This window comes from Podarcis muralis, chromosome 4, assembly GCF_964188315.1.
Source record: "Podarcis muralis chromosome 4, rPodMur119.hap1.1, whole genome shotgun sequence".
Taxonomy (NCBI): domain Eukaryota; kingdom Metazoa; phylum Chordata; class Lepidosauria; order Squamata; family Lacertidae; genus Podarcis; species Podarcis muralis.
Genome location: NC_135658.1, coordinates 52,374,897 through 52,399,279, shown reverse-complemented (window position 1 = coordinate 52,399,279; position 24,383 = coordinate 52,374,897). Strand labels below are relative to the sequence as shown.

The 24,383-nt window shown below is 42.2% G+C and overlaps 3 protein-coding genes across 3 annotated transcripts in view; all 3 read left to right on the top strand.

The window, feature by feature from the left end:
* The first annotated feature begins 258 nt into the window (after positions 1-258).
* GRIK1 (glutamate ionotropic receptor kainate type subunit 1) overlaps positions 259-24,383 on the top strand; it is a 229,735-nt gene continuing 205,610 nt past the window's right edge. The window contains exon 1 of the mRNA XM_077927297.1: positions 259-309. The gene's annotated coding sequence lies outside the window, so the exon portion shown is untranslated. The remainder of the gene's footprint in view (positions 310-24,383) is intronic.
* LOC114596026 (claudin-8-like) lies at positions 9,991-11,784 on the top strand. The gene has a single exon (XM_028726998.2). The coding sequence runs from the start codon at positions 10,340-10,342 to the stop codon at positions 11,021-11,023; it is 684 nt and encodes a 227-aa protein (XP_028582831.1). The 5' UTR covers positions 9,991-10,339; the 3' UTR covers positions 11,024-11,784.
* LOC114596027 (claudin-8-like) lies at positions 17,201-17,857 on the top strand. Its single transcript, XM_028726999.2, has one exon. The coding sequence runs from the start codon at positions 17,201-17,203 to the stop codon at positions 17,855-17,857; it is 657 nt and encodes a 218-aa protein (XP_028582832.2).

The following is a 24,383-nucleotide window of genomic DNA, read 5'->3' as shown; positions in this document are numbered from 1 at the left end:
AAATTACGTACATACTAAGTAGGATCTTGGTCTTCAGAAGGCCCTAGATTCTGAATAGTTTCCCTCGTGCCTACAATGTAAAAATAAAACCTACATTAATTAAAACTGTGCATTCAATTTCCAAATGGTATCTTCTGCCTCCTCTTTTGTTGGCAATATGCACACCATGCACACCAATAAAATGCCCTTATTGTTACAGAATTTTTATAATCATCATAAAAACTGAGATCAGAACTTAATTATTATTATTTTATTTCAGGTCATGGAAACAGGTGCTTAATGGATAACACTAGTGAATGAAATGACCAGGTAGGATGACTCAATCAGATGTCTAAAATCTACAGGGTTCTGCTCTCGGTCTTTGTCTCTTATGACACTGGGGTGGGGAAAGCAAATAACATGAAAGGATAAAAGGAAGCACACCTGAGTTGGTTGTGCTTTGAAGGTCCTAAGGTTGCATAACATTCAAATACGACTGTGTGCCATGGTGGTGAGTTGCGTATGTTGTTATCTCAGGACCTGGAACAACTTGTGTTACAAGTCACTGCTGGAATGAGTTGAGAGTGGAACAAATGGTCTTGCCTTTGGGTGTTCTAAACAATAATGAAAAAGAAGGAATGCACCTCAATTATACTTTATTCCCCACCACCCCCACTGGGTTAGAGCACCCAATGCCACTTTAAGGCAATTGGATCAAGCAGTTGCTTCATAAAGTCAGAGAAGAGCCTCAGGATGATTGCAGAGTCTGGATTGGCTCATCTGAGTGGTGGTCCTTGAGGCATTGCAGTCATATCATGTGTAGGCTTCTTCTCTGCAGATGTCTGTGCTAATGTTTAGAGCTTTGTAGTCTGTAGCTGTTGAATACACAGTTAGACTAATCTCCATGTGGCCTTGTAAATCTGGTAGTAAAATGAAAATAAAGTTGGCTAGGTTTCTAATAGTGTAAAGGACTGGAGCCTTGTTCACCCATTTGGAGAATTACATATGGTAGTTAATGACTCAGTGAGCCTACAAGTCCAGTGGATTGGTTAGAAATCATGACGCTAATATTATCTGTTCTGGGCAAGATGCACACAAGGGACTCATTATCTGGAAGGGTTCCCCTTTCATTTCAGTGGAATGAGTCCATTCATATAGGTATTCCTATGTGCAGGTGAACCTGTCCCTCCTATTGAAATTAATGGGAAGTTCTTGGAGCTCAGCACACCTTGCTTTACCCTGCCTTCTAGAGCCGTGTTTAATCTGTTACTACTGATTAGCTAACAAACTGCAGCACTTTGCTTGTTTACAGTAGAAAAATGCATACTGAACAAAACTTTATTTCGACTGATAGTTTTTTTGAGTTGCCCCAATAACATACTTAAATACTTAGGCATTTATTGTATTATTCTCCCCCACCTTTCTTGATATAGGTAGAGGTGGGGAGTATCGAGCCCTAGAAAGGCACACATACTTTAGGAGAAATGAGATTTTAATGTTGTTGGCACTGAAAAGCAATAGAGTGAATTACAACAGCAGTGGGAATAGCAACCAGTCATAAAAGCGAGCAAGAAGTAGTGCGTCTCTTTCTAGTGTTTTGGGATTAAACGGGCATACCGTTCCATTTTGCTCATTAAGATTAATATGCAACAACAACTTTAAACGATAATTTCCAAACTTTTGTTTGCCTGTAATTTGTAACGGCAATGTGCTTACAACCCAAGCGTTCAATAATTTAGCGACCATAAAGCTAAGTGTGTGGCTATTTACTTTTGCTGCCTGATGTATATTCATTATAAAGCGAAGATTTTTCTGAAACCATTGCAAAACTCTTCGTGGAAGCCTAGCACTATAAAAGACTCATTGCTGTCTAGGGGCGTAAAGTTCTAGAGGAAAGGCAAGGATCCAGAAATGAAATACTCAACATAACAAACAAAAATATATTTGAGATAAGCATGTGTGTTCATAAAAATAATCTAATAGCATGCATATAGTTAGGATAGCCAGGTGCTCTAGTTTGCAAAGGATAGTTCCTCATTTGCAAACTGCTTTGATGTTTTACTATTATAAAGCGGCATAAAAAGTTGTAAAATAAATAAATTTGAGTCCTGTATGTTTTAAATATAAAAACTGTAAGAAGGGAGACCTGCAGGCACCTGGATCTTGCCAGCCAACATTTAGCACCTAAGGAGCAGACTGAGAAGCCACCTGGTCTCATTCTCCCCCACCGCAGTTTGATATATTTCTGTAATATATTTGTTCATGCTTATACATATTAATAAGCACATGTGCTGTGTAAGTGACTATCCTTCATTCAGTTAGATATTCTGCAAAAAATAATAAGGAAAACCCCAGTGCCACCCCTTTCAGAGAAGCACCCCTATCCCGAAAGGTCAAGGGTCAGTGAAATCAAAGAGTTTCTGTTCTTAGTGTCAGTAATTTCAACAAAGTCAGGGTAGGGAAACTCCACCGAAGGCAGAAAGAGAAGAAAGAGAATCTACAGCTGCTGAATTTATTTAAGGATTGTAAGGATTTATATGCCAACTTTCAAAACAAAAGTCTATCCAAGGTGGCTTACAAACAAATACCTTAAAATTCTTTAAACTCTAAACTGAAAAAGCAGCACAAAAACCATTGAGCAGTAAAGCTGAGGAGTATCTGGTCACTCGAAACAGCAGATAAGACCCATAGATAGCAAACTATTACATAGCCCTTCCTGGTCCTCATTTCTCATTGGCTATGGAGCTTGTAGGCTAAATTGTACATTACATTATTCATATTGTTTTCCTTCAAGGTCTTACCTTTCACAAATACCAGGACCAAGACCACCAGTTTAGATAGAGATCCTGGCATGGGGTAGGTGGCTTTAACCATTTGCAGTCTCACTGGATCCAATGAAACACCGTTTTCAAGCCCAATTGCAGCATGGTGGGGAATTATTGGTGGAAATCACTGAGAATTGCAAGGGGAGGGCTAACACTTCCCTCCCCAGCTGCATCCCATGTGAAAATGCCCTCTGTGTGGCAATAAGGCTGTTTTGGCTCCAACCAAACAGTTACCATAGCCTCATGAGTCTATGATAACAGTTTGGTTCAAATTATCATTGCAACGTTGTTCCCCAACAGTATGTGTTTTCATGTGGCAAGGGCTAGCTGAGGTTCCTACTTTTCATCTGACATGATTGCAGTGCTTGGTTTCTTAATTAAGCTTATTTGTTTTATAGGGAAACCCCCCCCCCCAACCTCATCTTGCCCATTAATGAACTAACTCTGTGAGTTCCAGAGCTTGCACATTCCTGCCAACAGATATTGGTTCAATGAACTCATGCTTTCTCTGTGAGTTTCTGACAAAAGCAAACAGAATGGCAGTTTCATCTAATAAAAGTGCTATTGCCCATGGATGGAAAAGGTCAATTAAGCCATCACTTTCAAGTTCGTGTCAATACAAGATTGCTCTCTCATGCATATTTACCAGTGTCTTGTCAACTCAAGATTTAGAACTACTGTACATACTGATCGTAAGACCTACTGAAACCAAAAACTCAATACAGTTGTATCTCGGCTACCAAACGCCTTGGGAGACAAATGTTCCGGCTCCCGAATGATCGAAAACCAGAGGTGAGTGTTCTGGTTTTCGAATGTTCTTTTGAAAACCGAAAGTCTGATGGGGCTTCCACAGCTTTCGATTAATCAGAAGCCACGCTTTGGAAGTCGAATGTTTCAGAAGTCAAACAGATTTTCAGAAAGAATTCTGTTCAACTTCTGAGGTATGACTGTAGTTAGTTAGGCAGCAGTTAGGACGAGGCCCCATGGTTGTCATTGAGACTAAAGCACATGAAGGAGGGGAATGTTTTTAAAGGCTAATAGCAGTTTGGGGTCAGGAGTAATTTTAATTTGGATCACAGATGGGGATGGCGAAATTTCCTCTTCACATTTGCTGCAGTGACAACAAATTCTGATGTGCATGCCTAGTATTAAACCTATAAAACCGGACCTGCTTCTAAGTAATGTGTTCAGCCTCACATGCAGTTGGGTCCTGAGACAATGTGTGTCAGTTTTGATGGAAAACGCCTTTCTCCCTCAATGTGAGTTGAAATAAAAGACTCCTTATATGAAGAAAGAAAGAAAGAAAGAAAGAAAGAAAGAAAGAAAGAAAGAAAGAAAGAATAGTTTTGAAAAAATATCTTTGCCTAAGGTATGGTAATAATAATAATAATAATAATAATAATAATAATAATAATAATAAATTTTATTTATATCCCGCCCTCCCCAGCCTTAGCCGGGCTCAGGGCGGCTAACAACAATAAAACAGTACAAAAGTACAACATAAACAACACTCTAAAATCATTCATTCTAAAATTAATTAATTCAAGCCACTGGCAGCCATTGGGCCAGAGCTCCGCGAAGATTGCCGAAGGAGGGAGTCAGGCTGTGCCCTTGCCAAAGGCCTGGTGGAACAGCTCTGTCTTGCAGGCCCTGCGGAAAGATGTCAAGTCCCGCAGGGCCCTGGTCTCTTGTGACAGAGTGTTCCACCAGATCGGAGCCACAGCCGAAAAGGCCCTGGCTCTCGTTGAGGCCAGCCTAACCTCAGAAATGAAATGCAGAAATTTCACCAAGAACTGAGTATTGGATGCAGGGGTCCAGGGGGTCAGGGTCATGCTTAGGCGCTGGTTGCCAGTGCCGGTCCCTCCAGCATTACCACATCAGGGATTCATATCTTCGGAGCATCCTAAGGAGCATGTGGAATCCTGCACAAGCAAGTTATTGTTACACAGAGCCATATTTAAATGAAGCTACTAAAACGCTGGCAAATTCTCGAGGACTTTTTAAAATGTAAGTCCTCATGAAAATTTGCCATGCTTTTAAATTGCATTTCTCCTGATTCACAGATTTGAAACGCATTTTTGCGAGCAATCTCCAATAATATAATACATTTTATATGTTATTTTCATGAACACATGCATTATTATGCACACTTTCCCATAATATGCATTTTTGTACACAGTATTTGACTAGAGAGCTTCATTGCTACATCTCGATCCATTTAATTTATTTATTTAGCAAAGGTTACATACTGCTTAATCAAAAATATGTCTAAGCATTTACAAAATAGTCTTAATAATTCCACTGCGTGTATTGTTTCAGGAAGGGCAAGCCCCACTATGTTTCATTATCAACATCATAATCAGTTAAACAATTTATTTAGGTCCCATTAAACTAAGACAATCTTCAAGTTCTGTTTTTACTTGTGAACTTCTTAATAGACTCTTCTGCCAAGCACATTTTTATCTGTATGTTTTATTTTATCATTTTTCTGTTTGTTTTCTTACTCTGGGCAATTCTCAGCATCTGTCCCTGGATCTATAGTCATGGACCTACAGGATATATCAGCTGTCCCCTTTGGCAGCATAGCTGGTTATCAGGGCCAATCACCTTGCCAACTTGTGCTGGGTGGGACTCCCCCTCCCAGTGCACCAACAAAATTCTCAGCGCTGAGTCCTCTGCGGGCATCATATTTAGCCCTGATTTAACACAAATCAATACAATCACTACCCAATGGGACTGAATGCTGGGTTGTTGCTGTTTTATTATCTATGTAGCAACTTTTTGTTCATTCAGACTATTCTTGCTAGAATGGAATGATTTTGTATTTATTCATTTGTGAGAGTTGGAAGTTGAAAATGTCCACAAGCTATATGCAGCTGCCCCAAGAATAATCTATCAGTATTACAAACAGGCACAAAAATATTAGGTATCAGGGCCCAAATCTCTGTGCTAATATTTTGGGTGATTTTCTCTGTTAACTGAGCTACTTTGCTTATTTATTTGAACATTCATAACCTGGCCTGCTCTTTCACATAATATAAAAAGGAGGCTCACAACACACACACATATACAGCCAGTCTATAAATATCCATGGTATATATCTACACTACCAATAGAAGTATAGTGTCCAGATCAAGTAATAGTACCACTCTATTCCACACATGGAATACTGTGTCTAACTAATTCTGGGCAGCACAATTTAAGAAGGATGTTGACAAGCTGGAACGTGTGCAGAGGAGGGCAACCAAGACTATCAAGGGTCTGGAAACGAAGCCTTATGAGGAACATTTGAAGGAGCTGGATATGTTTAACCTGGAAAAGAGGAAACTGAGAGGAGATATGATAGTCATCTTCAAATATCTTAAGGGCTGTCACACAGAAGAGGGAGCGTGCTTGTTTTCTCCTGCTCTGGAGAGTAGGACTCAAGGCAATGACTTGGCTTCAAGTTACAAGAAAGGAGATTCTGACTAAACATTCAGAAAAACTTTCTGACAGGAAAAGCTGTTCAGCAGTGGAACAGACTCCCATGAGAGGTGGTGGACTCTCCTTCCTTGGAGATTTTTAAGCAGATGTTGGGTGGTCATCTGTCATGGATGCTTTAGCTAAGATTTCTGCATTGTAATTTAAAACATTTAAAAAACACTAATTGATACTGGCTGGTTTAAAGAGAAATTCATATTGTGATGGCTTGTTTCCAGAAGACATCTAAAACAAGACAGGGGTGGTTCTACAATCAGAGTTCCATGGAGCAGGGCCTGCCACCCTAAAGACTTAGTTCCTAGTGAAGGCACACTGAACCTCAGGGGCATGGGGAACCACCAGAAGCTTCTCTATTGGAGTAACTCAGTGACTGAGGTGTAGCACAAGGGATCAGACAATCCTCAAGGAAATTTGGACCCAGGTTGTTTAGGGCTCATTGAATTTACACAAGAACCTTGAACTTGACCTGGGGGCATATTGGCAGCCAATGTCACCTTGCTGCTGAAACCCCCTGAAAATCTGTTTCAGTGGAGGGCCCTCCAAAACAGCATGGAAGGGGGGGGGCTGCAGGGGGGAATGAGAAACAGGAGGAAATGGCCTTCTCCTCTCTTAACATTAGTAGATGCCTTAGTTGGATCAAATGTTGTTCCGTGAGTGGAACATCCTCAATGGATTTCACCTAATAAAAATCAGAAGCTGTGGTGTAGAAGCATTTCAAACCTTGCATAAAAGTCCAGGGCATGGAGTGCTAAAATAAATTTCTTACATTATAGCTGTGTGTGTAGGAAGAGGAAATAAGGTTTGACACAATGGCAGTTTTATTCACTTAGACAAAGGAAGGCTGTCTCTGTGTGTATGCATGTGTAAAAGAGACAGAGAGGGAACAATGTTTTGTCTATATTTGGAGAGTGTTTTTGGTTGGCTGCAGCATTCTTCAACAATTTAAAGTGAGTTGGCCCTAGCAGGAGTGCAGACACACTCCATTAAGGTTGAAAAATGTCTTGGGCTGACAGTGGGACAAGCTCACTAGTGCTCATTCACTTCCTACCTACCAAGCCACAATCTGACATTGAAGTACTAAAGGAATAGAGCAAGAGTTCCCAGGCTGAAATTTCTGCTGTTGTTATGTCTGAGAGCTGCTGGGGGCTTTTGATCACCACACGTATAGTAATGGGCACGCAGTCTTCTGCAGTGGTTGCAGTTCTTCCAATTGCAGGTGAGGAGGTTTTTGATAAGAAGTACTACCTTTTTTATATTGCAGCAGTTTTATTTTATACAGCACAATCACATAATTAATTTCAGCAGGTAGCTGTGCTATTGATTAATTTACAAGGTTTCTGAATATCCTATATAAATTCAGAGTTGGAGTGGGTCTGCATCATGCATTCATTACTTGTACTTTTTAACAGGACTGTTTCTTAGTGCCTTATCTTAGCTAAGGCAGATTTGGAAGACTTGAGGGGAAGATGTTATTAGGTGAGGAGTTACAGGGCAGAGAACATTGATTTCTGTTATGAGGCGGGAATGGGCAAAAATCCAGGCTGCAGTACTTCCCTAATTATGCATTTATTGATTTGATAATGAGCTGAATATGGATTGCGCCATGTATTAATCCAGGGGATGGTAACATCAGGCTTACTGGCAGTATCTGGCCCTAAAGGCTCCCTTTGATCAGCTTTCTCCATCCATTCTTCAACGGGAACTTGGCCTCTCATATAACCAAGATCTGAATGCTGGCAACTTCCAGCTCTGCCACCACATCTAAAAAGTCAGTGAGTTTGTGGGCTGCTAATATGAGAAGCCAGGCAACCAACGCAGAGGCTGGGATGGAATTCTGACCCAAGAAGAAGGTCGCCCCAGCCTCTACCCTGAGGATATGAAGCCACGGCTATAAATTCTAGCACAATCCACCCTAGTACAAACTGTGTGCCACCAGCACAAAGCTAGGAGTAGAAATGCATGTCAAACCAAAGCACAATGATCTTCTTCACAAACTCCACACCCAAGTTACCAGAGCATAGAATGTGCATATACATAGCATATTATCAAGGACTGAGGCTAGAAATTGCTGTTTTTACCCATTACACAGCTTGTGACAGCACATGTTTTGCTTCTTCCAACTCCAATCAGTTCCTGCGTAGCTTGCATCAGGAAGTACTTCCCAGGGACACAGCTGGGAGGGGAAAGGAAGCTGGATTCCAGCTGGGGCCAAAGTTAGGAACATGGGCTGAGCCTGCTGGATCAGATGGAAGTCCCATCTGGTCCAACATTCTGGAATCACATTGACCAACCAGATGCCTGGGGGAAGCCCCAAAGCACTCTGCAACAGCACTCTACCCACATGATTGCCAGCAGCAGTTAATAGTTGGATCAGTCTTTACTTTAAACCATACTTTTAGCTCTTATGCTAATAGGGTATTTATCAATATTTTAGTACCCAAAGGACCCCTTCAGACATCCTTTTTATTGCTGTCAGGGCAGTCGTAAGCAACCTGGCTTTCAAAATGATTTGCACCTGCAAAAGTTTTGGGGCAGTTATACTACTCTGTTTCCAATTCGTGCTTAGCCGTGATTTCTTTCTGAAATCCTGTAACCTTTTCATACTACAAGTGTCCTGGGTTTGGGTTTTTTTTGTCCTGCTTTCATTGTGCAGTAGCCCCTCTAGATAGCAATAATGTGATAGCGTTGCAGAACAACTAATAAACTTCTAGCATGCTGCAGATTCCACCAACAAAATGTTCATCTGGAGGGACCAAAATCCAGGGGCAAACTCTTAACCCATGTACAAGCTTTCAGTATTACCTCAGTTGTTCTTGACAACAGGGCTTCTGCACGCACAAGTAACCCTATTCTGTTTGATCAGCTTGTTCCACTAGTATTTACAAACTGTGATATTTCGTCATCTGAAGAAGTGTGCATGCACACGAAAGCTCATACCAAGAACTAACTTAGTTGGTCTTTAAGGTGCTACTGGAAGGAATTTTTGTTGTTGTGATATTTGTGTAAAGCTACTTATATGTAAGATGCGAGCAGGAGAAACTGGCTTAGGCTTGTTATGTGATCCCCCTGCCACCTGACCTGTCTCCGGCTGAGTTGCTGCTGTGTACCAGGATGGAGAAGGGGCATGGTGCCAGCCAATCTGGTGTTCCTGCCAATGCAGTGCCCACCTCTACCTCCCCTTTTACTGTTGCAGCATGCAGCAGGGACTCAGCTGGAGGGAAGTCAGGTGGTCATGCTGTCCACTACTGTCTACACTGATTGGCAGCAGCTCTTCTGGATTCCAGACAGGGGTCTTTCCCAGCCCCTACGTAGAGACACCAGAGATTAAACCTGGGGTCATCTGCATGCAAGGCAGATGCCTTACCACTAACCTGCAGCTGTTCCGAAGATGAATTTGCCTGTGGAGTATAATTCAGCACATCCACAGTAGTGTTTTGAGAGTCTTAGACAACTATTGCACATCACAAAAATATTTTAAGGAGTTTTCTATGCAAACATATCTAATCATAGGCTAATGAGCACAACTGTAGTTGAACGCTCCTGTGGGTTTTCTCTTTGGCTCGTTGGAAGTTATTTGGGGTGGAAACTTAATGCTTGTTTACAGATTGTACATTAAAGCCATTTGGCTCCATTTCAGAATGTTTATGTACTATCTAACCTTTTGCCAGGAGGAGGAAAAAAAAGGTAAATGACAGAATTTCTTCAGAGACACAGGTGTGCCTTCCAGAAAGAATTTTTCTGGTTGCAAACCCTGTTGTGTTTGACCTTCCACTGGCTTTGAAAGTTGCTAAACCTGATAGATAACTCCATCCTTTCCAAATGATGGGGGCAGTGGAATGCTCCACTCAAGCTGTAAGGAAGCAGCCGAGTGCTAACCAGCATGCATCTGATTCAAACTGGTCTGAATTAGCAAGCGTTTCTGCAGGTGACAGCTGCACAAGCTGCTTGAGAAAGGTTTCTCTTCTGCAGACAACCTGTACCTGCAAAACGAACAAACACCCTAAAGCCCTGCGCTTGAACAGAACGTATCTGGAGCTCTGTTCTGGAATGAAGAGATGGCTGCTGCTTCTGCTGCTTTGCAGTTTGCTGGACTGATCCTTGGAGGCATTGGCGCAGTTGGGACTTTCGCCATCACGGGCATGCCCCAGTGGCGAGTGACTGCTTTCATCGAAAGCAACGTGGTGGTTTTTGAAACCTCCTGGGAAGGCCTGTGGATGAACTGCATACAGCAATCTAACATCAGGCTGCAATGCAAGGTCTACGACTCCCTCTTGGCTCTGCCTCCTGACCTCCAGGCTTCAAGAGGTCTGATGTGCGCAGCTTCAGCCCTGGCGTTCCTTGCATTTGCAGTCGCTGTCCTTGGCATGAAGTGCACAAAGTGCACAGGAAATGACGACCGAATAAAAGGGTATATTTTGCTGGCAGGTGGCATCACTTTCATTGTGACTGGCATCGTCGTGCTCATCCCAGTGTGCTTCGTTGCCCACAACATCATCCGAGACTTCTACAATCCAGCCATTCAGCTGGCTCAGAAGCGGGAGCTTGGCGAAGCCCTCTACATCGGCTGGACGTCTGCCTTCTGCCTCGTCGCCGGAGGAGCAATTCTTTGCTGTTTCTGCCGTTGTGAAGAAAAAACTAGAAGCTATCGATACTCAGTGCCTTCACAACGTACAGCCTTCCAGAGCCATCGTACGCCAAGAAGAGCTGAAAGTTCGTACACTAAAAGTCAGTATGTTTAGTCTGCCTTTGGTTTACTGTCTTTCCAAGGGAAGTATCCTTTCTGATCAAACTTGGATTCTAGAAGAAACTCTGCTAGTACAGCACACTGTGTACAATGGAGCGAGATCCAGGAAACTGTCTGTGATCTCTAAGACAAAGCAAGCTCTAGAACACAAGGGAACGTCTTCAGATATTTCAGAGCAGCACCAGAAATTCGAACTGAATATTGTCCAAGGTTTTTGTATTTTTTTTATTAGCATCTATTAAGGGGAATATGTTTTCATTCTAATAGCGATTTGAAATTGCTTTGCAGTGTGTGTGTGTGTGGGGGTGTAGGTTATGTTACAGCAAAAATTCTAACTTACTGAAGTCCACTATGATCAATACTATATTAATATGCAAAATATAGCAGAGGCTCTTATTGGGAGGTGAGGGGGGAAATGAAGGGGGGGGGGACTTCTCTAAATCTATATTTGATTTTTTTTTAACCACATAAAGTTTTTATTGAAGTGTTGCTTAGCTGTGTAAAAAAAAAAGAAGAGGAGTGATGTGCATGAATTTTTTAAAATTTCAAAATTTTCAAAGTATACATTCTACATTTCCTGAAAACAATTTTTTTTGCCCAATAGTACTAACTCTTCTTAGTAGTGATAAAAGGTTGTGTGCTTTCTTTTCTTGTTTTTCAATCTAACTATATTCTACCATTATTTTCCTGCACATTATTGTTTGTTCTGTGGCAAAAGAGTTTTAACACGTTTTAATAAAAATATTTTAAACTTCATCTGTTTTGTGTGACCTTCCTGGCGATTTGCAGGGTGCATTAGGCAGAATTGTAAAGATATACGTAACCACAACAACATGCAGAATGGCAGCCATGAAGAAGCATGTGGCATGCTGTCTTGTAGGCGAATTCTAATGCAGTTTGGCATCTTTCTGGAACTGTATGTGGCTGATGGAAAAATGCACAAATACTACAAATCCAAGTATAAACACTAACAAGGTTTGCCTGTGTGTGTGTGTGTTTGTGTGTGCATGCATGCAATACTCACAGTGCACTTTAGCTTAGTTCATTTGACAGGTCTGTAGGGAATGCAAACCATTCATGTTACAGTAGCTGCTAAGACTGCTTGCAATTTTTAAAAAGGTTAACTGAATATATAATCAGGTGAGTCACATAGCATGTAACTAGAGTTTTCCGAGCGTACTGTACATTTTTTGCTATTCCAGTCTTTCCACCAGCTGAACTGGATGCCAGCCAATTCCCTCCCTTCCACAAGACTTCAGCAAATTCCCCACCCCAAAGACTTCAGCACTGCAGTAAATGTTTCTTATCTTGACTCTCCACCCTGTCCTACTTCCCACCCCCACTGCTGTGCAGAGTTCTTTCCCAGAAACATATTCAAAGTTACTCTATTGGTTTGTTACTTATAGAGGTATTGGTCATATTTATGTGACAATGTCCTGATATGTTGAAGATAACCTTGCTCTGTTTAAACTGCAGCAGAATGTTATGTGTGCCATGCTGAAGAACTAACAAAATGTCCTTTAACTGTGGAAATGCTTTCAACTGTTAGATTATTTTCATACAGGAGCAATTTCATGCAATCCAGCTGAGTTAGTGTCAGGGCCCAGAGAGGAGCACATCAGCACACTCTTGGGCCCTGGTAGCTTGCCTTGTGGTCACCCACTTCTACTGGCACCACTACCCACCACCTGGCAAGGCTCCTCAGGACTCCAAGAAACCTGTCTCACCCTCATGCCTCACTCTGAGCCACAGTGTGCTTCCTCAAAGTGAAGCATTCTGGCTGAGGGGCCCAGGAAAGTCTAGCCATTTTGCTGTGGCTAGAAATTGTTTTTGTTTAAATAATAAAAAATAAAAGTTATAGGTTAATAAAGTACTGTATTTTTCGCCCTATAGGACGCACTTTTTCCCCTCCAAAAATGAAGGGGAAATGTGTATGCGTCCTATGGGGCGAAAGCAGGCTTTCGCTGAAGCCTGGAGAGCGAGAGGGGTCAGTGCGCACCGACCCCTCTCGCTCTCCAGGCTTCAGGAAGCTATCTGCAAGCCTTGCAAGCCCGGCGGGAGTTCCTGCGGGCTTGCAAGGTTTGCGGGCAGCAGCCTGCAGCCCGAAGCACGGGGCGCCCTCTGGAGGGCGCCCCGTGCTTCGTGCATGTGTCCGCAAGCCTGTTCTGGGGGCTGGGGTCGGGGGAAGCTCGGGCTTCCCCCGCCCCAGCCCTGCGGCTGGGGGGGGGGGAATAAATTTTTGTTATTCATTTCCCCCCCAAAAAACGAGGTGCGCCCTATGGGCCAGTGCGCCCTATAGGGCGAAAAATACGGTAACTTTAGTAGAAAGAGCTAGGCACACAGGAGGCTGAGGCAGAGAGATCATGTATGCTGCTGCATTAGCAATAGCAAAACAATGTTTATAGCAAGTGGGGTGAGAGGAAGAGTGAGGATGGCGGATACACAACTCCATACCCTCCAACGTTTCTCCGATGAAAAGAGGGATAGTCCATTCCAAAATGATAATTTCACTATTTATACCCCACACATTTTATCGGGCTGCCCCAGTCACTCTGGGCAGCTTCCAACATATATAAAAACATAATATAACATTAAACATTTAAAAACTTTCCTGTACAGGATTGCTTTCAGACAGCTCAGGGGTCGGATAACTTTGTACCCTCCAACATTTTGCCAATGAAAATAGGGACATCCTAAGGAAAAGTGGGACATTCCGGGATCAAATCAGAAACCAGGATGGCTTCTCTAAATCAAGGACGTCCCTGGAAAATAGGGACACTTGGAGGGTCTGCATCTCAGGCAGTGCAATGCTCTTTGTTTGCTCTGTTTACTGCTGAATTCCAGGAAAATTGTAAGAACTGGGAGGAGTGACAGAAACAGCTTGCCATGTGCAACAGCCTCTATCTATTTGCATTTCCAAATGACTAACATTGCATGTGTAAATTAGATGTAAGAACATGTTCCAGGAACATCAACTTAGCTGGGAGCAAGCAGTCTCTGGGAGAGTTAAAACATGAGGACGGCAGGTTTACACTGATTCACAGGGGCAATAAATTTTCTGTCCCATTTGGCAGCCCTACAGAGCCTCTGCTAAATAGCAAAGCAGTAATGAGAGTGGGTTTTCTGTGGGTTTTCCACAGAATAACCTGGTTTGCATTCGAAAACTGGAACTAGGACCTCAGTCTTTTCTCTTTTACACCATAACAATAATGAAGATTGTTATTCAACGTTGTTTTAATGGTTTGCTAAAAAAATAAATCGCAAACTAAACCCACAATATCCTTTGGAATTCTGGAGAACACATTCAGATACAGTCTATGTTTGTGGAATTCATAACACCTATATACTCATCTGTCCTGCTGCTATTTCACTCCCCTCAGGCTTCAATACCAGTAATTATTCTATCATTTGAGATGACAAGAGTGTCTTTCAGCGTGGTTACACCTTACACACAAAAATAAACACAATCTTCTTTTTAGTTGGTGCGGTCTAATGCTGTTCCTCAAATATTTCAGCTCTATTGCAAATGTTAGCTACAGAGACTGGTATGTGAGCAGCTTTAGTTCGTCAGGTGGGTCACCTGACTACCAATTTTAATTGCCTCTCTGTCACAAGTCATGAGGAACTTGGGCAATTTAAGCAAGGGTGAATGTATCCCTGATTCCTAAACAAACAAAAAACATACATTTGAAGCCTCCAAGAAGGAAGGGCAAAAATGCACTTGCCTAGTAGGTACCATCTTCTGAGGTAATCTGTGAGGCAGTTTTTCTGAGGCAAGCTGCTGAAAACAAGAAATTGCAGAGACACTGTGGCCCTGATACAATTTGAGACAGCTTTGTGGGGAGTAAAAGAGGGCGCATTAAGAGTTTTGTTTTTCACATTAATGTTGCTATACTGTGCCCCAGGTTTCATTATTTTTATGACAGTTTTGGGGTTTTGGCACTCAAAAGTCTGCTTAACCTGAATGCCTTCATGCTACTCAAGTTTACGCCATCAAGAAAGTGACATTTCCCTGGACTTTGGACTCTACACAGGATCTTTATACCGTTACCTAATATATGTACATATACACCTTAATATTTGCTTACATACATATGCTTTACAATTCACCTGGAGAAGGGAAGAACATGGGGCACAATATTATTGTGAGGAGAGAACAAAACTTCATGGTGAGTGCAGAATGTGTCTGTGCTACTGCACTCTCAATCTCCAGTGCAGGGATTCCCAAACTTTCTACCTCCAAGGTGCACTTGAGATGGCTGAAAACTGCTGAGCCACCCCTCCCTCCCCCCATCACAAAAGGATAGTGCAGGGTCAGAGCCAGTTGCAAAATGATAACAGATGGAGACAGAGTTTGGCATAATCAGCTGGCATCACTTTCTACTGATTTCTACTCCATCTTTTGAAATTGCGAAATCCTTTTGCCATCGTGTTTTTCTTGTGGTGTGAAGTTTCAGAGCTCAGCTTTCCACAAGCTTTAGAGGAGACATTTGCTATGAGGTTATTGTGACTCAGTCTCCCCATTTTAAGGAGAATTTGGAGAATCTCAGGGTCCCTTCCAACTCTACAATTCTATGTTACTGTGCCTCCCAAAGTATTTGTTATCATTTCTTCACCCATTCTTCTTGAACTATATCTTCCGTGCCTCCCCTACAGAACCCCTCCCAGTTTCTTCTCTCTCTCCTCCTTGGTTCTTTTATAGTCACATTTTCCTCCTACTCCTAGCTGTTTTTACTCAGCATGCAAGGAGTTGCTAGTGCTGGCACTGGTCCAACCAAAAGCCTATGTCATGGCTGAATGGTGGGGAAAGGCAAGTGAGGAGGCGCTGGGTAGGCTGTGGCACCAAGGCCCATCTGAAAGTGGCTGAAGAGCCACTGGTGGGTCTTGGCTTACTCTTTGAGAAACATTGCTCTCATGCATCATTAATGGCCTAGAAGTTCCAGATTGCCGAATTATGTCCCTTTCCTGATGGTAGGCTTTCTGATCCAGCAGAGTCTTCCATGATCAGAAAGTGGGCAGGACATTTTTCTTGGCTCCCCCTTCTGTCTGTACTGGTTCCCCTATCTTTTTTGGAGGGGTGGGGACACAGCATAGGAGGTGACGGGAGTGGCTGCTGCAAAGGAAACACACATTTCCCCTTTGTGTATTAAGATCCCATTAGCAAACTAAGCACATCTCTTGAGAAAGTTGGGCAGAACTTAGAAAAGACATATAGCAGGGGTGAGCAACCTATACCTCTTAAGATGTTGTTGGACCACAGCTCCCACCATTCTTGTCAATTGGGCAAACTGGTTGGGACATATGGGAGTTGTCGGCCAACAACATCTGGATGAGCTCAGGTTGCCCACCCTGATTTACATTGTAAAAGTGTGTGTGTGTGTGTGTGTGTGTGTGTGTGTGTGAAGGTACAGGGTTATAAAGACTAGGACCAGCCACCTCAGAAACAGTTTCTATCCAAATGTGATTTTGGTTTTAAACGCAGTGTAAGTTAGTCTCTATGGGAGTATATTGTTTTTGAATGTCTGATGTAGATTTTTTTCAAGTTTGTTGTTCTGTATGGGACAATGATAATAAAGATTATCGTATCGCATCATATATCCACACACAAGTTCATATTCTTTTGTTTGCAGCATTGAAAAACTTCTAAACTCAACCTAAATAAACCTTACAATTTTTTTTTGTCACCAGTAAATTGTAAATGTGTTTATGTGACTTTTTAACCGGAAAACGTGATTAAGCTATTGTGCTTTGACACTGATGCAATGATTATTGCTGAAAAATAATTATTAGTGCTGTAATTGGGGATCTAAAATTAGAGCATAATCATTTAATTATAGCATGTTAGCAGCACTCGAACACACAAAAAAACAACAATGTCAGGTAGAATATGTCTGGACTCACCCTTGCACAGAATCTGATTGGCCACAAAGGTATTGGGCCTTGACTCACTGTGGAACTTTAGATGAAATATATAGAAGCTCCTTCAGGGTAGGCAGAAGTGGATTTCTTCCTCCTTGTTCTTCAGGATTACAGGCATAGTCCATCTTAAATTCATCTGCCACATGAAGAAACTATGGGGAAGATTCGTATGTTTTGGGGAGAAATGCAAGATCTTCTTTAGAAAAGTATTCCTGAATTATTTTTGCTTGGGCATCACTTTCTGAGAAGCCCCATGGCTTGCTGTGCATTGCAAACTGTGGCCCTGCTGCTTGGGGGCATTGGCATGGTTGGAACGTTAACCGTCACTCTGATGCCTCAGTGGAAAGTATCTGCCTTCACAGAAAGTAACATCATAGTCTTTGAGACCATTTGGGAGGGTCTATGGATGGTGTGTGTCAATCATTTCAAGAAGCATCAGTGCAAATTCTACGGATCCTTGTTGGCCCTTCCACCTGCCTTGGAAGCATCCAGAGGACTAATGTGCACAGCATGTGCCCTGTCAGTTATTGCCTTTCTGATTGCCGTTGCTGGCACAAAGTGCATCCGATGTCCTGGCAGTAATGAGCAGATGAAGAACAAGATTTTGTTGGCAGCAGGAGCAATTTTCCTTCTGACTGGGGTCATTGTGCTGATTCCTGTTTCCTGGACTGCCAAAAACATCATCGAGGACTTCCACAATCCAGTAATCCAGTTTGGCCGGAAACGTGAACTGGGACCTGCACTCTATTTAGGCTGGATCACCTCAGCATGTCTAATCAGCGGAGGAGCCATATTTTGCAGCTTTTGTGGCTCTGCAGAGAAGCCTGGCGGATACCGAGATTCATCGCCATCCAGTCGCAAACCTGAACATATCAGGATGCTGCCTCTAAGTGTACATTCTTACGTCTGATTATTTCAGTGTTGCATGTTGAGCTTGCTTTGGACAACAGCAGAATTCTTTCAACCTATATATACACCAGTGAGGCCAGAGCCACCCAGATCCAATAAACACAACTCAGTTGTGCAAAAAGATTTCCATGCATGGATCTGCTATTTGGATGTGCAGAAGTGTGTGGGATTTGACACACCATAACTATATATTGCTACCCTATGTATTGGCTGGCTTCTGCATTAGGCATTGTCTCCACATGGGTAGCAATATGAACACCGCTCTCTGCTGCTCCTGAAGTTCTATGGATCAAGGTGAATATGGTTCTTCAGCATTTTAATGTGACATGCAAGAAACTTTTTTGTTTGTTTAATGTAGCCTAATTTTCCAAGTTATATTAAAAACACAGTGCCATCGGTTCTTTAGGATTCAATGCTTTTTACAAGTGCTTTCAGTTATATTCTGAACCTGCTAGAGGACCCTGGCTTCATTTGTGGGGCACTTTAGGCAAAATATGTTATATTATTTCAACTAAAGCATTCTAATCGCAGCTTCTTCCTCTGGTTCTCTCATTCAATGTAGCAAGCATTCAGACAACGAGAACGGAAAGGGAGAGAGAGGTATCTTAAGGCCCACGTAACCATATTTAGTTAATTGGCGGCATTCAGCTTGATGGGTCAAAATTGTTTCAGGAGGTCGTAAATGAAATCAGAGGCGAAGGGAAGGGAAAGTGTGCAAGAATAGCCAGATAAGTTCCCTGGAGCTATTTTATCCAGACTCCAGATAAATTTTAATCAATGCAAGATAAAGTTGCCCAGAGTTTCACCTAGAAGGAAATTGTTAGTAAATGTTCAAATGATAAGAGACATAAAGCTACAGCTGTCCTTGAATTTTATATGCAATGACTGACTATCCTATATAATAGGGAAGCCCTTTTTGCCAAGTGGTATCAAATTTCTTATATCACCTGACAATTCTGTGAGCAGATGCACAAGATTGTGTGGCAAACTGCCTTTCTGGCCCCCAGACCTGGTTAACAAAGGACTATATAAAGCTAACTTAGACCACCGGCCCATTTAGCTCAGTATTGTCTACATTGACTGGCAGCCATTTTCAGGATTTCAAGGCAGGAGTCTCTCTGAACCTCACCTGCAGACACTAGGGATTTAACCTAAGACCTTCTCCTGGGATCCAGTGGGTGGGATTTGATGTTCTAGTTTTAGGAGTGGAATCCAAACACTGCCACACTCAAATATCTTTTTTCCTGGTGCGTACTATTTTAAGGAATACCAGGGCTGCTGAATCAAAGACCAGTTTTTCATAATTCAGCAATAGTTTTTTTTATAAACTAATTTCAGATCAATCAATATGAATAGATACTAAAAATGGCAGACATACTGCATAAATACACATTTACGTTTGAAGAAAGGCAACCCTATCGCTTTTTTTGGAGAGTAAATCAATAGCAAACATTTGCTAGCCTCACTTGTCAGGCTTAATTCATCTTTCTAATGCAGTTATGTACATTTTCTGGTTTCAATAATCTCAGATTACCAGTTATTACAACATTGTGTCACGGTATCGACTTGTCCCTGAATAAATCAACTGTTACATCCGACAGCTTGAACTTTTTTCTTCCAATGCCAGAAAATACATACTGTACCTCAGATGGAATGTGCCAACAGCTGACAAAGACCAGCATCAAACACCATGAAAGTAGTGAAGCTTTGCTGACATGTGACATGGAGAGGGGCTGATAGATAGATCTGAAAAACAGTTCTGAGACAGTTGCTACTATAATTCCGGGTCAGAGGCCCTTGCCCACGTGTATCTTCCGAAGGAGGTGTGGAGGGCAGCAACATGAGAACGGGCATTTTTAGTGGTGGCTCCCACTTGTGGAATGCTGGCTTCTGGGAAGCATACCTGGCCCTGTCACTGCCTGTTCTTAGGCACCAGGTGAAAACATTTCTTTTTACCAATGACCCTTAATTCAGAGGACTGTGGCCTCTTCCAGTGGGTAGGATGTCTTACATGTACATATATGGTTATGTTAGTAGGTTTTTATTTCGTTCAGGTTTTAATCTTTATATTATTTTGTAAGTTGCTCTCTTTTGTGAAATAGTGACAAGTGCAATTAACAACAGCAGTCACATCTGTTGCTCCACTGAACAATAGTTTATCTTCAGATTCTAATAGCTCGTATAGATCATAGACCTGATCTCAAATTAAAACATTAGTAAGTCAGATCTATTTTAATTACTGTGCCTTGATTGCAACACCAGTTTCGTTATTGCTTGTGTTCAGAAATACAGGAATATATATTCATTTAAAAATAAATTTATCTCTCCTTCACCTTTACATCTAGGGCCCCAATATGAAATTAAAATCATCCATATAAAAGAGACACAAAACCATTACTCAGAAACATAGGAAGCTCCTTACATTATCAGAACTATGGTACATTTAGCTCAAAAGTGCATCTTTTGTAGGGCAGCCTTCCACAACCTGGTGCTCGTCAGTTCTTTTGGACTACAATTTACATCATTCTTGGCCGCTGACCATACAGGCTGGGGCTTGTGGGAGTTGTAGTCCAAACCATGTGAGTGGTACCAGGATGTGTGTGTGTGTGTGTTTGTGTTTCGTAGGGGGTGGGAGGAGAGATTGCCCTATGGTTTCCCACTCATGTCCATTACTTTAATGGAATTGTTACATGAGGCCAGATGCATCCAATGTACTGCCTTTCGGAAGTTGCTGGAATGTAACTGCCACCATCGGGCCATGTTTGATTCTTTTTATCCTTAGCCTGATTCCTAGATAGGAAGTAAGCCCAATTGGGGATGGGGAAGGGAGGTTGGCAGGTGGTGTTACCTGTTCATAATATTTCCCCCCCATATGCTGGTTACTTTAGCAAATGTAGGTTGGGGAAGTATGTTTGCCAAGGTAATGTATACTTCCACCTAGGGAGGAGGTGTGACTTCTTTCTACCCTGCTTAAATACATTGGAGTTCTCTGAGGGTTAAAAAGGAGCAGAGAGTCACAAATCAAGCTTCTCCTTTGAAGTATTTACCATTCTCGTCCCAGGTTTCTGAGCTAATGGGAAAATAAGCTTACATGCATGTTTATCTTCCAGCGACATTATGGATTCAGATAATGAAGCTTGCTATCTGAACAAGCGCTGCTAATTAAAATACATTTTAAAAGAGAAGTGCCATCTTGATCAAGGTTTCTTTATCTGATTCGAAGAAGTGGCTGCTTGCCACCATAATGATTCGCACTGTAAATTGAAAAACACAACTGCGCCAAAAGAGTGGAATGCAAATGATGGGAAAGTATTTGCATTTCAATACCTTTTGATAATAAAGTATGATTTTTAAACGACAAATATTATCTCAAACAATAGATGTGTTCAAGGTGACTAGGATAACTTCAGAGAAACTCCTTGCTGTAAAAAAAATACACAAAAAAACTCACAAAAAAGCATCAGGCTCCGATCTTAGAAATAAGTCCCTCTGAGTTCAGTAGGGCTTTGTTCCAAGTATGTGGACATAGGATTGCAATCCAAATATAGCACTGTACTTTGCACAAAGAACTCTCGGTCCCATTCACTTTAGTCCTCCTGCTTCTCAGGATGGTCTGTGAGGGCTGGCAAGAGGTTGTGACTTCCACCTGCAACTCTCAGAGGCAAAAGTGGAATGCTGAAAGGTGACTGAATCTTGCAATGTCTTCAGGGTTCCCAGATACAGAAAGATTTTGAAGAAGGAAATCTCATGATGGCTAGGATTTCCCAGCAATCATAACATTTAGACTAGTGAGACTTGGGAGATGCCTGTATCAGATTATTTCCCCAAGTTCAGCCTCATTTGAGGCTTTGGCTGGCTCCTCTTTGCGGGACTCAGGAAGGAATGTTTCATGCTGTCTCAACTGGCTGATACGGGATTTTTAAAAAAACAGTATCTTCCTGCAGTAGTCTTTATGCAGAGAGGATGAACCCTAATTAAAGTTACACTTCCTGCAACAACCTCTAAGGCAGGGAGGAATAAGGCCCATAGATTGTGGGAATTCTGAATCTCTCCTAACACTCTTACCAGAGAAGGGCAACTCCCCAGTGCTTCCCTTAATCAGCAATAGTGTTGGTAGGGGTAGGAGTAGGAGTAGATCCTTTTCACATGTACTGCTAGTAAGCCAAGTGTTTTCCCCTCTTATATTTCTGCATCTGGTTCTTTGTGGCTAAGTGCAGAACCTTACATTTGTCCCTATTGAAATTCATTTTGTTAGCTTGCACCCAGTTCTCCAAGCCGTTAAGGTCATTTTGAATTCTGATTCTGTCTTCTGTGGCATCAGTAGCCCCTCCCAGTTTGGTGTCATCTGCAAATTTGATGAGCTTCCCCTCAATTCCTTCATCCAAGTCATTTATAAAGCCGTTGAACAACATCGGGCCCAGGAAAGAACCCTGCGGCACCCCACCAGTCACTTTCCCCCAGGATGACAAGTAACCATTAATGAGTACTCTTTGCGGGGGGGTTTTCTTGCCCCAGCAAGCTCTCTTCCTGCCATGTGCAGGAATCCTATTCAAATTAATAAACAGCTTTTTCTGTGAAGTGGGAGGAGGGCTGGCTCTTCTAGAAGTACAAATCCAAACCACCCAAGAGAGGTTGTACTATTGTGCTGCTGCTGTCCTTTGAATTCCACTTGCAGCATTAAATACCGTAAAGAGAGTAGAAACTGCCTCGTGTCCTATTTATGATCTGCAGGGTTTTGTCTGCAAGGTAACTCTTACCTTGAACCCCAAATAAAAGCTTGTTGGGAAAGATTTTTAAAATAGAAGGGAAATATCAGTGACATTTGCACCAAATGTTGACCTAATTCAAAGAAGTGTTTTGAAATCCATGTTACCCAGTTTGGGGGCACGTGCAAGCAATTTCAGGTCTCCGTCTCCTGTGCTTTATTATGTTGCCTATGATTACCAGATGAAAGATGATGGGTAAATCTGCATTTCAATTTCTGTCAGATGCCTAGGTGACGGACAGAGACTGATCTATGATGTTTTCATTAGAGATTTCATGATGGAGTGCCAGATGGTTCCCTCTCAGAGTGAGAGCTTCAGCCCTCAGACTCGGATATCGCCTTCTGTATTGTTGCATGCATTTCCCCCAATTAGCATGAATCAGAGCAAAAGCTTAACATGCTCAGATACCTTACAATTCACCTGAACAGCGGAAGTCAATCTGTTCATGTAATATGCTTCTTTGTCTGATGCTGCTTAACGTGGGGATTGCAGAGGATCATATAAAACCCATTAGCCTATTTTCTTTATGCATATAAATTTCCTTCTTCAGTCTATGAAGGTATTGTGATAGTGGTGGATAAGCAGAAGGATTGACCCATATTGGGACATGGATGTCAATCCAGTCAGCAGGGCTCATGAGCTACATCATGATGGCTGCTGAGATCATGAAATGCTATGGTTACTTAGAGTCCTTTTCTCATTCCATTTTCTCCCATCCAGTCTTTGGGGCAGGGCAGGTAGTAATAATGGCATCTCTGGGGAGGGATCTGGAAGACACGACAGATACAGGAGACACAGGGATGGAAGGGCTTTAAACTGTACCCCAATCTTTATCCCTACTGTATTAGGATGACTCTGGAAACCATGACATATATGAGCAGTCACCCACCTGGTGCCCTCCAGATGGTTTGAACTACAGTTCCCATCATTCCTGGCCATTGGCCATGCTGGCTGGGGCTGATTGTATTTGGAGTCCAGAGTATTTGGTGAGCACTAGGTTGAGGAAGGCTGACATACTGGTTTGATTTTCATCGCCTGACTGGCTTGAGAGATTCTGCACAACATTACCATCTACAGGTCTGGTGAATGATTGGCTAAATTACTCCATCACATCACAATGTATATATATTGTGAATTTATTGTTTTAGGGGAGGCTCCACCAAATACAACCGTGCATGTGTCATTTCCTTGCTCTCAATTCATCACTGCCACCACACCCAGAAAGTGCAGAATGTCATCTGAGAAGTGTGTGGAAATAGTCTTCAAAAGAAAAACAAAACATTACCATTTGCTGTTGGTTTCCAGCAATAAATTAGCCGTGTATAGCAAAGGAGGCGAAGCATTAATACACAATGAAATGTTTTCTTGCAAAGGACACCGGAAGCTGATTCCATACTCCATTCATGTTACTGCGGTGGCACTCTGTTATGAACTCTGAGAACTGCTTTGTGTCTGAAGAGTTAGGAATTTGGAGGTGGTACTTCCTGTGCATGATTTATCAGCGAATTTGAAATTATATTTCATGACCCACTGCTGGAGGATCATATGAAATTATTGAAAATCATGATTGAGTTGCCGAGGGCCTTCTGGCGGTTCCCTCGCTGTGAGAAGCCATGTTACAGGGAACCAGGCAGAGGGCCTACTCGGTAGTGGCACCTGCCCTGTGGAACGCCCTCCCACCAGATGTCAAAGAGAAAAACAACTACCAGATTTTTAGAAGACATCTGAAGGCAGCCCTATTTAGGGAAGCTTTTAATGTTT

Bases quoted from the DNA above. Each gene is read 5' to 3' on its own strand.
- LOC114596026 (XM_028726998.2), top strand. From the start codon at position 10,340: ATGGCTGCTGCTTCTGCTGCTTTGCAGTTTGCTGGACTGATCCTTGGA.
- LOC114596027 (XM_028726999.2), top strand. From the start codon at position 17,201: ATGGCTTGCTGTGCATTGCAAACTGTGGCCCTGCTGCTTGGGGGCATT.